The 13,718-nt window shown below is 33.4% G+C and overlaps 1 protein-coding gene across 1 annotated transcript; it reads left to right on the forward strand.

Annotated features, from left to right (window-relative positions):
- The first annotated feature begins 5,493 nt into the window (after window positions 1–5,493).
- On the forward strand, window positions 5,494–13,708 carry LOC106079550 (mitochondrial import inner membrane translocase subunit TIM44-like). Its single transcript, XM_056010370.1, has 15 exons — window positions 5,494–5,572; window positions 6,532–6,666; window positions 8,064–8,147; window positions 8,261–8,338; window positions 8,489–8,569; window positions 8,771–8,920; window positions 9,064–9,133; window positions 10,104–10,170; window positions 10,847–10,932; window positions 11,217–11,309; window positions 11,516–11,640; window positions 11,738–11,788; window positions 11,872–11,961; window positions 12,681–12,791; window positions 13,203–13,708. Exons 1-15 carry the CDS (start codon window positions 5,516–5,518, stop codon window positions 13,320–13,322), a joined length of 1,398 nt encoding a protein of 465 aa, XP_055866345.1. The 5' UTR covers window positions 5,494–5,515; the 3' UTR covers window positions 13,323–13,708.
- Window positions 13,709–13,718: the final 10 nt, after the last annotated feature.

Below are 13,718 nucleotides of genomic sequence, written 5' to 3' on the forward strand. Positions count from 1 at the left end.
AAGTATTACAGAAACGTGCTTATCAAGTATTCGGAGACATCCCAGGTGTACATGTCAGATGACATGCTGATTGCAGCAAAAGATGAAAAAGAACATGATCAAATATTTGAAAATGTTCTGGAGAGAGCTAGAAAGAACAATGTAAAGTTCAACAAGAACAAGATACAATATAAACTTTCTGGTGTTAATTATCTCGGAAGACAAATTGGAGCAGATGGTATTCGTCCAGATCCAGCTAAAATCAAAGCAATAATGGAGATGCCAGCACCAACAGATCGAACAGGAATTCAAAGACTGCTAGGGATGTTGAACTTTCTGTCAAGTTTCATTCCAAAAATGTCAACAATTACCAGTCCATTGCGTGAATTGCTAAAGAAAGATGTATTGTGGCAGTGGAATGCAGAGCAAGAAAATGCTTTCCAACTAATAAAGAAAACACTTAGTGAAGCTCCAGTTCTGCAATTGTTTAACCCTGAAAAACCAGTTACTATTCAGTGTGACGCTTCTTCTAAAGGGTTGGGAGCATGTTTAATGCAAGAAGACAAACCAGTTGCGTATACGTCAAGATCATTGACAGAAACATAGTGCAGATATGCACAAATAGAAAAGGAAATGTTAGCTATAGTGTTTGCAGCTGAACATTTTCACCATTATATTTTTGGAAGAACTGTGACTGTACAATCAGATCACAAACCTTTGCAAACTATTGTGACTAAGCCTTTACATAAGATTTCACCAAGACTTCAGTTGATGATGTTAAGACTGTTGAGATATCAATTAAAAGTAACTTACACTCCAGGTTCAAAAGTTCAAATAGCTGATACGTTATCGCGTGCGTACATCAATGGTCAAGAACAATCAAATTCAAATGATGACATGGTTATGAGAATTCATAGTGCAACAGCACAGTTTCCGAGAAGTGATCAGAAGATTATTGAAATTAGAAGGAAAACTGAATCTGATGCTAAATTAAAACTTGTAATTAATTATGTCAGAGAAGGTTGGCCAAAGATAAAAACTCAAGTTCATGAAACAGTGAAAGTGTATTGGTCATTTAAAGACAGTATTCATGAAGAGAATGGAATATTGTTTTATGAGAACAGAATTATAATTCCTTCAAGTATGAGAAATGAAATTCTCGACAAGTTGCACATAGGTTATTTTGGTCTTGAGAAAATCAGATCGAAGGCAAAACAGAGTGTGTTTTGGCCAGGATTGTCCAAAGATATTTTTTCGACAATAATGAAATGCGCAACATGTGCAACGTTCAAAAGAAATAATGTGAAGGAAAAATTGCTACCTCATGCTGTACCAGACAGACCATGGAAAAAGGTTGCGACAGATTTGTTTGAATGGCGAAACAATGACTATTTGCTAGTTGTGGACTATTTCTCCAAATATCCTGAAATAAAACGACTGGAGAACAAAACAGCAGAATGTGTTATCAGGGCAATGAAAGGTATTTTTGCTAGACATGGCATATCAGAAGAAATAGTGAGCGACAATATGCCATTCAATAGCTATCAATATAGAGAATTTGCTTCTGAATGGGGTTTCAAGATAACAACATCAAGTCCCAGATACCCTCAATCAAATGGACAAAGTGAGGTGTATGTTGGTATCGTAAAGCAGATATTCAACAAAGCATACAAAAGTGGGAAAGATCCATATCTCGCTATGCTCGAGTATAGAAATACTCCGATAAGCGGACTGCTTTATTCGCCATCACAACTGCTGATGAGTAGAAGACTCAGGGACATCATTCCAACTGATCCCAAACTATTGAAACCATTGGTAGCTGAAAATGCAGAGACATTACTCAACGAACGACAGAGGAAAAGCAAAGTGAGGTACGATGCAAAAGCAAGGTTACCTAAAGACTACTCTGTCGGGGAGAAGGTGAGAGTTCGTCTAGGACAAACATGGCAGAAAGCAGTCGTCATTAAGAAACATCCATCACCCAGATCTTACATCATAAAGACAAATGATGGGAAAACATACAGACGAAATCAACGGTTTTTAAACAAGAGCTACGAAGAAGACATCTCTGGGTACTATGACACCGACGAAGACAATGAACAGCAAACGGTTAGAACAAAAGAAACAGACAATAATAAACCAACATCTAGAGAACTTGCTGTGCCGGTCAAGACAACCAGAAGTGGTCGAGTTGTCAAAATTCCTTGTAAATATAAATATTAAGAACTTTAAAAGGAAGGATGTGATGATAGCTTCAAAAGGAAGGATGTGTTAATATTAGAAGATATTACGTCATTGTTTGTTGTTTATGTTTTATGCGAAAGCAAAGAATCGGACGGAAATAAAAGTTAGTTATATATGTCTACCTTGATAAAGACAGTCTCGTTATTATCATTATTAATTAGTAACGTCTACAGTAATTTACACACAGAACAATAATAAAGTGCACATGGACAGACATGAACTTCAGATTAGCCTAATCTAGTTTATTACAATAATAGCTTATCTTTATTAACTATATCTCGGTGGAAGCACTACATGTTAAGTTGCTTCCTAGCAGAAGTTAATTGATTTGAAGTTGTAAAAAAAAAACTGGCTAAAATTTGGCTACTCAGAATTCAGATGGTTGAACCTACATAGTTAATTAAGTAAAGTTTCCCCTTTCTGACCTTGTGATCTATGGGGCACATGATGTTAAGGTCATATGTTTCTTTGGCCAACGGTTAACGAGCAGGGTGTTATGTGGCCAGCATAACGAACAAGCGCCTTTACTTTCCCCAACTAAAGTCAGGTATCATATTAGAGTTGAGTAGACTCATGGGCAACCTAAAAATCCTGAAATTCAAAATCTCAGTCTTCACCGGGATTTGAACTGAGGACCTCAGGTTCGGAAGCCAAGCGCTTAAACATTCGACAACCGCGCCCCCGCACCTACATGGTCGGCCATTACTGATAAGCCTGGCTAGTCTGATACAACTTTATTTCAATCACCAGTGAAAGCACTACTTGTTCAGTTGCCACTTAGATTTTACTTGTTCAGTTGCCACTTTAGCATCTTTTAATTTATCTAATGGTGAAAAAAAAAGTGGCTAGAATTTGGCTACTGAGAATCCAGGAGGGTGCATGCAAGTGCACCCTCTACCCCCTGCGGGCGCCCATGATTATCTATAGGGGAGAGTGGGAAGAAATGGACCACCATTTTTACCTTTTTACTAAAAGTTATATAAAAACAAACTCAGATACCCGGTATGTTTTTATAGTTCTGAATAAAGCAGTCATTTATTTCAGAATATAGTCTATAAAAAAAAATTGTCATACATTAGAAAAAAATAATAATTAAAAATACCACCCTAATATGGGAAGAAATGGACCACCTGTGGGGAGAAATGGACCACTTGCAGACGACACAAAAAGCTTAAAGAAATTAATAATTTTTTTATCATTTTTCAAAAATACATCAAATGAGATATATCTTTCTGTACCTTTGCAGTTTACTGGTGGTGGCAAAATTGTTTTAATTTGTCCTATTCAGACTGTCCCAACGTCTTCTGTCAACCATTTTCCCACTCTTTCGCAAATAAGAAACTTCTATATCACCATCCTCATCTTTCATAACCTTACCAACTAAATATTTTGTTTTCTTTCCCACCTCAAAACTCACACAAGACATTGGATGGCTACCTGGTCATGCGGTTTGCGCGCTGAGCTGTCATTCTGACATCAGGAGGTTTGGACTAGAAAGTAAATTATCTTCAACTCGTGAAGGAACATCTGAAACATGTCAAACATATTATAAACAAACATTTTACAACATAGTCGTTAACTTTCACACTTTCGACACCATCCATTCTGACATCAATATTTTCATCACTAGATTTATCCTCCATCATTGGTGATGATGTTGCGATCATACATTTTCCACGTTTTTTCCCTAAGTTGGTTTGCTAGCGAGGAGCAGCTTTAGACTTTAGGATGGCCTGCAAATATCTCTGGTGAAGCAGTTATAGCATCCCTCATAACTGACTCTGGCACTTTGCCTTTGTCAGTTTTCCTTTTATAAACTTGAGGCATTATTATCTGGAAAAAGAAAGAAAAAATCTATTTGTCATTATATATAACTATGTTTTGACTTTTAAAAATCTAGATCTACTTAAAATATAACCAGCATTAATTAAATTAATAATTAACAGCTTTATAACAGTTACAGTAAAGATAGACCTATATCTATATAGATTTTAAATGCTATCTATAACTTACTATAAGCATATAATCATGCCTATAGACTATGATAGAAATTTACTGCCAATCATTGTGAATCATGAATCAAATGAATGATATTATAATTATGAATGGGAAGAAACGGACCTATTGTGATAATTGTCGCCCATTTCTCCCCACTGGCACCTGAATTAGGTAAAACACTTACACAGTATGAAATTTTTATTTATTGAACTTGTAAGGCAAAATATATATAGTTCGTCCTTCGTGGTTCGATGATGACCACTTTGTCATCCAGGAGGCTGAGGGCTTTGCACTGGGGTTTTATGCCTCCTCATGTGGCTAATGAGACCTATGTGAGCCCGCGGAATGTTCGGCCGCACACTGGGCAGGTTATTCCAGCTGGAGATAGTGTCGTTTGCCTTGTTTTTCTTCTCTGGCGTTTTTCTTCTGCCAGCGTTGTTCTTTTTTACTCAGCAACCTGTGCACCAATTTTCACAGCGCAACGCCATGATGCTCTGTCATGTGCCTCTGTCTCCCAGGTGCTTGGGTCTATGCTGAACGCCTTCATAGAAGCTTTGAGGGTGTCCCTGAAGCGCTTTCTTTGACCACCTTGCGAGCGCTTTCCTTCACTTAGTTGACCATACAAGAGTCGTTTAGGGATGCGGTGGTCTTCCATACTGTAGACGTGACCTGCCCATCGCAGCTGCGACTGCATCAGGATTGTGAGGATGCTTTGCAGACACGCTCTTCGAAGGACTTCAGTATCTGGTATTTTGTCCTGCTATTTGACATTTAGTATTTTTCTCAGACATGTCATGTGGAAGTGGTTCAGTTTCTTTGCATGTTTACTGTACACTGTCCATGTTTCTGAGGCATAGAGCAATGTAGGGAGGATGACGGCTCTATAGACCCCTAACTTTGTGGGAACATGAAATGAAATATTGAAAGGAAGTGTTTTTTTTTTAAAATATCTCATGTTATTGAAGTTGTTTTTTTTCCAAAATAATATGGTCCACTAGTTTTTAAGATAGCAGGGATGGTCCATTTCTCCCCAAATAGATAAATCATAAAGCAATAGTGAAATAGGATTTCCATTAGCACTTATAGTTTTTTTCAGATCTAGTAGAAATAGAATGAAATAGAATAACTCAATCTAAGAATTTGATAAACGTGACAGGAGGTCTGACAAGCAGCAAGATTGCACGAAGGTATTTAATATAAATATATAGGTCTGTGTTAGCACAATATTGCGTACATGCGAGTTAGCGTTATTTACACAATTATTATAAAATACACTATTTAGACAATTTACAACATGGCGACTTTCAATCGACTTTTCTGCACGCTCGGGCGTAAAGTCGGTTCCTATGAGGTAGTCTTAATAAACAATAGTATTTTGTTTTCGGGAAATTCGCTATATAAAATTAATACCCCATATTTTTTTATATTTTTAAATCATTTAAGATCTATCTAGATTAATTTTTCTGCTGTCTTATAAAGTTATAACCCCTATTTTAGTATTTAGTTAATTTTATTAATTTAGTATTACTATTTAGAATTTAGTATTTAGTTATTTAAAAATATTTAGCCTTCATTCACTCAGTTTCACTGTGTTCAGACTTCAGTTACAGTTTCTAACGGCTAACCTTAGCCTTTAACTTAAATCCTTAAAACATTTTTCGACCAGTGCCAGACGTGTGCTGAACTTGAGCTTAAAAATCAGATATATAGATCTAGAATCTACATTAATTTTTCTACTGTCTTCTAGGTCTAAGTCTAAGTCCTTCATTAAACTTAGTTAAAATTAACTTTATAAGTTGATGCAATCATTCATTGCAATGTCTGCTAGTACGTTCAGTTTCAGTGACTTTCACTTTGATGACTTTGACTGTCACTAGAACCCCTACTTACTTTGGCTTATTTGACCCAAATTTTATGTCATTTAGATCTCTACTAGTAACAACTAGTCTATAATTGACATAGATCTAGAGAGCTAACAGTAAATTATCATCTGATTTTAATTTTAAAGTAAAAAAAAATATTTAAAAGCTGCTGTACATTAATTTAAAATCCAAATCAATGAGTCCTTTGTCGACCTTACATTACAAGGGCCATCACTTAGTTTAGAAAATTAGATCACGAATTAACTCTAGAGACTGATTATAATCCTAAAGTAGGCTAAAGCACTTGTATAATGTCACATAATACTAATATAATGTTATGTAAAATATGTATGGCAATTATCTGGCAATAGTATATTTATCATTATGCATAATATTACTCATTCATACATTAATAACTAATGCATATATTATGCCATCTTCTTTTAAGTTTTCCTCCATTGGTAAAACAACACTCCTGCGTACTTATAAAACAGAAAGCAACATATCAAAGCCATCATACCCTGCTAACTCAAATGGAAAGCCAGTATTTCACCATGATCACATGTGTTTTAATGTTGCTCAAGTAAGTATACTGAGTATACATCAGAAACAATTCTTTTTTGCATTCATTTTTATATAACAAGATTGGGTTAATACATAGTTACATGAGATTGATGGCTGGGAAAAAAAATTAAATACTCTGTCCTCTGTTTTAAACAGTTAATGTTTTTACCAGTTTCCTATTTACTAATGGCTTGTAGTTCCATTTGTATATTATATTTCTATTTAACTCATTAGCTACTAAGCCCATACCTAAGCAGCATCTCTCTAAATACTAAGCAAAGGGAGGTAACTCCAAAAGAGAAATAGACTGACTTTACAAAATATATTTTAAAAAACATAAAACAACATCTATCAATAACAAAAAATACTTCTAAATAAAGAGAAATGGATGACCTTTAAAATGATGTGTATAATTTGAATAGGTTTTACAAGATTAAAACAATAAAAACAACAGGTAAAGACGAAAATTTGTTCCAGTGCCTGATTTTTTGAAAACTGGTGGACCCCCACACCCCAATCAGATCTATAATTTTTGGTAACCTTTAACATTTACCCAAAGACCAGTAATGTTTATAAGTAGCAATTTAGTAGGCCTATACAATAAACATTATGCTTATATATAAAATCTGTATATGTCTTGAATATTTACTGACTTTCACTGGGTGCGCGTGAGGCCCTTAGTTGCCTGAACATCATGTTGATGTGGTTCTGCATGTGTCTCAGATTTCATTACTTCTAGCATAACAAAGTAAAAGTATCAAACCATTGTCCAAACCAACGTTGTGAACACCCCCAACTAGATCTATTTCATCAAAAGTTTTCATGTGGTAAATAAAAACTGTTCAAAATATCAGTCAAAGATGTTGAAGATTCATTGACGCTAGATCCAGAATGTTCTAGATCTAGATGATAGATCTAATGCTTACTTCACTCTCTCTCTGAATCGGATGATCTAAGTCTAAATGTAGCGCTAAATTCTAATGATCAATGCCTTGGTCAATATCAAGTTCATTATTAGCTCTATTTAGTGTATTATTTGCGATAATGGGTCTAAAAATTGAGAGGTCACTGCGCAGCTAAGGAAAATCGAAAAAAAAATAAATCACAGAACTTTGAAGGCCCATAGAAACTGAAGCGAAAGACATAAAAACACCCTTTTTTTAACGAAATGATCTATATTTCTACTTTTTAAAAAACCCGGCAAGCTCAAAATAACACCACGCGTCGCGCAGGAAATCGAGAGCTACGCAAATCATGCTGTGTGTGTGCTGTGGCGGGCGCATTTAGTAGTGAGGGGGGAAGGGCGCGTTAGGTCGCATTAGTAGCTAATGAGTTAATATAAGAGTTACTAACAAAGAGCTTAGTATATATATAATATGTGTAACGCTGTTTATTTAAGTATCTTTCTTTTGATAGGTTCGTCACATGTCAAATAAAAACTTCTTTCAAACAGTCATTGATAATATTAAACAAGAGATGAAGAAAAACAAAGATATCAAGGTAATGTAGGCTTAAAAAATATTTCAATGCGTAATGATTCCGAAATTGTTATCTTTAACATATTTAATGAAATATATCAAGCTCTCCTCAAGCTAAGATATTATCTCTTGCAGGAAAATATAGCAAAGTTTAAAGAAGAAACGCAGAAGTTGGAGGAATCTGAAGCACTTAAGCAAGCTAGAAAAAAATTTGTAAGGAGTGTAACATTACAATAAGTTAGGTTGATGTATATCTCAATGAATTGAAACAGTATTTTGATCATTTTAATTTCACTCATTACATTTTCATATTTATTAGTATTAATTTTGCCGACCTAAGAATGCTAAGCAATTTTTTTTTAGGAAAGTATAGAGGAAGAAACTCTCAAAAGCTCAACAGCTATTAGAAAGACTCTAGGAGACATAAAAGAGAAAGTATCTGAGGTAATCAAGAGATATCTTTTAACTAAAAAAAAAAATTGGATAATGTTCAATTTAAATTTTTTAATTTAAGATTTACATGATTTTCTGTATGCTGTGTGTCATTTATAGTTTTTTAAAGTAAAATTTTCATTTGTTATTTTGAGTCTTACGAGACCAACTGTACATTTATATTTTCCTTTGTATTGGGTTGAAATGCTTTAGACTGTTGAGGAAGCCCAGAAAAAGGAGTTTGTTAAAAAAGGAATAGATACCGCTAGAAAAGGTCTGGACACAGCGTCAAAAGCTGCTGAAAGTATTCAGAAATCTGGTATTGCTTTGGGTCAGACAGAAGCTTTCAAGCAGATCTCTCAGGTAAATAATTAGGGTTACATATTAAACAAAGAATTTTGGTGATTGTAACTTAATATTTTATTTTGGCCATTTACTGAACAGCTTTTAACTTAATTGTGTTGTTTGTAAGTAATCTTAATGATTTCCAATGTGTCTGTCCCCAGGGTGTGAAGACAGCCAAACAAGAGTTTGATGAGATCACGCTAAGCAGAGCCAAACATTATAGAACACCAGGTAACATGTCTGAATAATTAGTGCATTGACTTGCGTAATGTTTTTAAATTAATAAACTGTTGTTTTCAACTCTGTCTTAACAAGACTTTAAATGTACATAAGGTGATTAAAATCAACAGTCGTGAATTATTTTGATCTGGGATTTTTCGAAACATTATCTCACTAACAGGAAATGGCTTTATTTCATATATTTTGCCCATTCTAATTAAAATCTGAGAAAATGGTATTGCATGATTTCTAAACTTTGAAAACTAAAGATCATTACTTTTCTAAGACAGAAAAGATCGATTTTCCTAGATTTGGGGCTACTTCACCTTACAGCTTGAAAAGAGCTATGCACATAACTGTATATATTGTTATAACTCTGCCATGCGCACTGCCATGTAAGCTAGAAGGTGCGCACTGTGATAAACTAGACTGAGAAGGATGTCAACATTAGGAAGAGAAGAGAGAACGATTTCCGCCCAAGTTGAGAGCCGAAGTGAAAAGACTGTGTCTAAGAAAGATGTTGTTTTGTGTACCTGTGATGTCATGTAAATAAACATATATGTGCCTCGTTGAGTTGCCTCCCTTCAGTTATTACAATATATATTATTTATAGGTCTGGGAATTGATCAATAGCTGATAAGTATTTGTTTCCGTTTTCCAGTCTAGATATAATAATATATATATAGGTCTGTGTCTTTAGGTTAATATGTGTTGCCTTTTCCTTGATTCATTGATGTTTTTTTCTGCACTTCTTCTATTGCTTTTTATTTGTTAAAATATGCACATGTTCTAAATATGATAAAATTAAAGTCTTTTTAGAAAAAATAAAATATTTAAAAGAAGTTTGTTATAGATTGTTTTATGTTTTGTTATTTTATAATAATCAGAAAGAGTAAACAATGAAAGTAAAAAAAAACAAAACAAGAATACATTGTATTTGTTTGATAGATCCTGTTCAAATGTTATTTCTATACTTTTTCAGAAGTTCTAATGAAGAGATCAGAATTGTCTATGAAACCCCGTGATGATAAAGATGTAGCTGCAGATGAGTATGTCATAGTTTAAATTTTAAGATGTTTTTGTAAATTTTTTTTTACAATGCCTTCATTCAGTTTGCAAATTTGTGGGAGGGTGGGTGGGCGGTCATGGTTCTTTAAAAGGATATTCATAGATGTGATACTTGATGATGTATATCTTTGGGGAAAGAATTATTAGCTACTTGGCCACACTGGGAAATTTCTAGTTTGACCATTATAATTTTTTGAAATATTATCTTCTAAAACTAATTTTGGTCATGAAAATATTTTCTTTCTTGAATATTTCTACACATTGGCCCCCATTCGTTAAAGAACAGTGTTTGTAACGCATTTAAAATGAAAAGTCTCCTGAAATCCTAAAATTTGATTAGATTCTGCAAACATTTTTACACAATATTTAAAAAAATATAATTTTGCTTATTTCTTGCTAAAAAATGTGGAAAAAACTAAGCAATTGGTCTATGAATTATGATCTTTCTTAGCACTACCACTATGATTGGATGATTGGCTGGTATTCTTAATGAGCTGACCAGATTTGTGTACCTGATCCAGCATTTCACTTGTTTCCTCTCATTGTTTCAACCGAAGGTGTGCTAGATCTAGTTTATAATCTATGCATTTTGATATATTTATTTATATTTTGAAATATAAATATCCAACAATTTTTTTTTTTTTAAATGTCTTTTAGGTATTCAACTGGTATGGTGCTTCACAAAGATTCAAAGTTTTTTCAGAGTTGGCAGAATTTCAAAGATAACAATCCTTATGTTAACAGTAAGTTGGTTAGTTTGTCAAACTTATATTGTTGAAGCTTGAAAGCCTTGTCTTTTCAGTTGATGTTTCAAAAACCTGTTAATAATGGAGTTTATTCTCATGGTCTTAGATTTAGAGAAGAAGTAATGACGCTATAAGTAACACATTCTGCGAAACAAATACAAAGTAATAACCCCCATATGTGCTCCTTCATTTCCCAATTTATTATTATTGTCATTATCAAGGAACTCAATACAGGCTCGGACTTGTTGTTTCTGTCATTCTGTTACTTTTTAACTCTGCAGAATTATTTGATCTTAAAGCTAAATATGATGAAAGTGATCATGTTATGGTTAGAGCCACACGATTCTTTGCAGACAAAGTAGGACAAGTATTTGGTGAGAGCCTAATTTCTTTTTTTTCTTTGTAATTGTAAGCAAATCCTATTCATTTTGTGTTTTTGATGTTGGGAAAAAAAAATTAACTTCTGTGTTTTTAATGTAATCAAACCTAGTCAATAGTCTAACATTATTAAAAAAAAAATTACCTAAAATGTTTTTAATGTATTCAGTAAGATGTTTTACAACTTTGTTTTTCTTAATAGGTGGAGTCTTTACCAAAACAGAAATGTCAGAGGTTTTAACAGAAATTTGCAAAATAGATCCCAATTTTAATAAAGAGCAATTTTTAAGGCTGTGTGAAAAAGAAATTATACCAAACATTTTGGAGGTAAATAAAATAATATTATCATTTATGGTCATATGACATAAATATGATTAGTGACAAAATGTAAATATCTTCAAATACTTTTTATTATGCTTTATAGGCAATGGTTAGAGGTGACTTGGAGATATTAAAGGATTGGTGCTTTGAAGCAGTAAGTATATATCTGACAAAACTAGTCAATAGTCAAGCAATGTATATATGGTTAATTGATTTTCATTTTTATTGACATTTCAGCCTTATAATACATTAGCGCATCCAATTGAACAAGCCAAGAAAGCTGGATACGTGTTTGACTCCAAAGTTTTGGATGTTAGTCAAGCCGATGTAAGTTGTTGATGAAGAGTCATTTTATTATCTTGTTACTTGGGGATACATTCCAAACAAATATTGTTACTTTATTTATTTTTTATTTATATTTTTATGAAAAGTACATTTACCTAATGTAAAACATGTTTAAATTAGGGGTGAACAGGATAGTCACTCCGGCTTCTGCCGAATATCCGGCATTTTTTCACTATCTGGCGATATTTGGCTCCGGCCGGATATCACTACCGGATAGTAAAAAGTACACCTATTTAATATGTATAAAGTGGACCTCGTTCCATTAATGTCTGTTGAAGAATGTATTAATGTTTATATTAAAACTAAATAATGTGCTTAAAAATAGAGCCACTATGAATATGCACCAAACATTGTTTATTATAAAGACAAGGCGTGTTAATATAACTAGAAATGAAACTTTACATCATAAATGCGCAGAGCAGCAATGGCTGGCACATTTTTTCAATTTGTTTGACCTTTGAGTAGGTTAGTTAACATGTTAAAATGCTACATTCCTTGACTACGTCATGCTGACCAACAATATAGGTATGTTATTTAACAGTTTCGTAAAATGTTCAGCAACACAAGCTATTTACAAGACACTTAGGTATCCGGCTCCGGCCGAATATCAAATTGTACTATCCGGTCATATCCGGCTCCGGCCGGATATCAAAAAGTACTATCCGGTGCACCCCTAGTTTAAATGTGATTGTTGTATGCAGGTTATAGCTGGTAAAATCATGGAACAAGGTCCAGTGCTGGTAATCAATTTTAATGCACAACAAATCATGGTGGTGAGAGATAGTAAAGGCAAAGTCATTGAAGGAGATCCAGTGAGTCATTTTCTTTTATTATAAATTCTATTTTATCACTTTTTAATCTAAGAAATTGGTAGAGTAAAAAAATATATATTTAAGGATAAATATAATTATCCTCTCATATGATTTCAAAGATAAATTTCAACCGCTGGCTTATTAGTCTGTTGACAAAAAATACCAGTACTTACTTTTCTGGCCATCTATTTTATAGCAATCACAAAGACCAATAGCTGCTAAAAAATTGCAATTTTTTGAATTGAAGTTTTAGCTATAAGCTAGTTAATAGAAGTTTTTATTTTATTTATAGTTTCATCTCCACAACTGTTATAGACATTATTTTATGATAGCTAATAATATTTTGTTGTCATAACAAGTGCAACAATAACAATGGTAAGATATTTAAAAAATAAATGTTTTTATTTTCAGGATAAAATTTTAAGGATACTGTATGTTTGGGCATTGTGTAGAGACCAAGAAGAATTGAACCCCAGAGCAGCCTGGAAACTATTGGACATATCTGCTAGTTCCTCAGAACAATGGTTGTAGTTGGTTCATGTGTTAGGTGTAAATACTTAAGTTTATCAACATTTGCTTAGGTGTAAATACTTAAGTTTATCAACATTTGCATACATTCAATTTTGTGTAGTATTTCACTTGCAAGACCTACAGACTTGTTGGATACCATTAATGTGACTGATATGTTGAAATAAGATTAAATATTAGTAGTCTTTGCTAGTAGAACATATTGTGTGAGAGAAATTCAACTTAAAAGTGTGTGTGTATAAGCGCAGTCAAATGCAATGATTTGTTGAATATAAATCTTCCACAATGTTTTGTACATTAACAGATGGAAATTGTGTTTGTAATATAATAAGTTTATACGCTTTTAAATTATCACAATGTGGTGAACCTCTTTAAAAAAACAAAGAAAATAAATTCAGT

Source organism: Biomphalaria glabrata, chromosome 1 (genome assembly GCF_947242115.1).
Source record: "Biomphalaria glabrata chromosome 1, xgBioGlab47.1, whole genome shotgun sequence".
NCBI lineage: Eukaryota > Metazoa > Mollusca > Gastropoda > Planorbidae > Biomphalaria > Biomphalaria glabrata.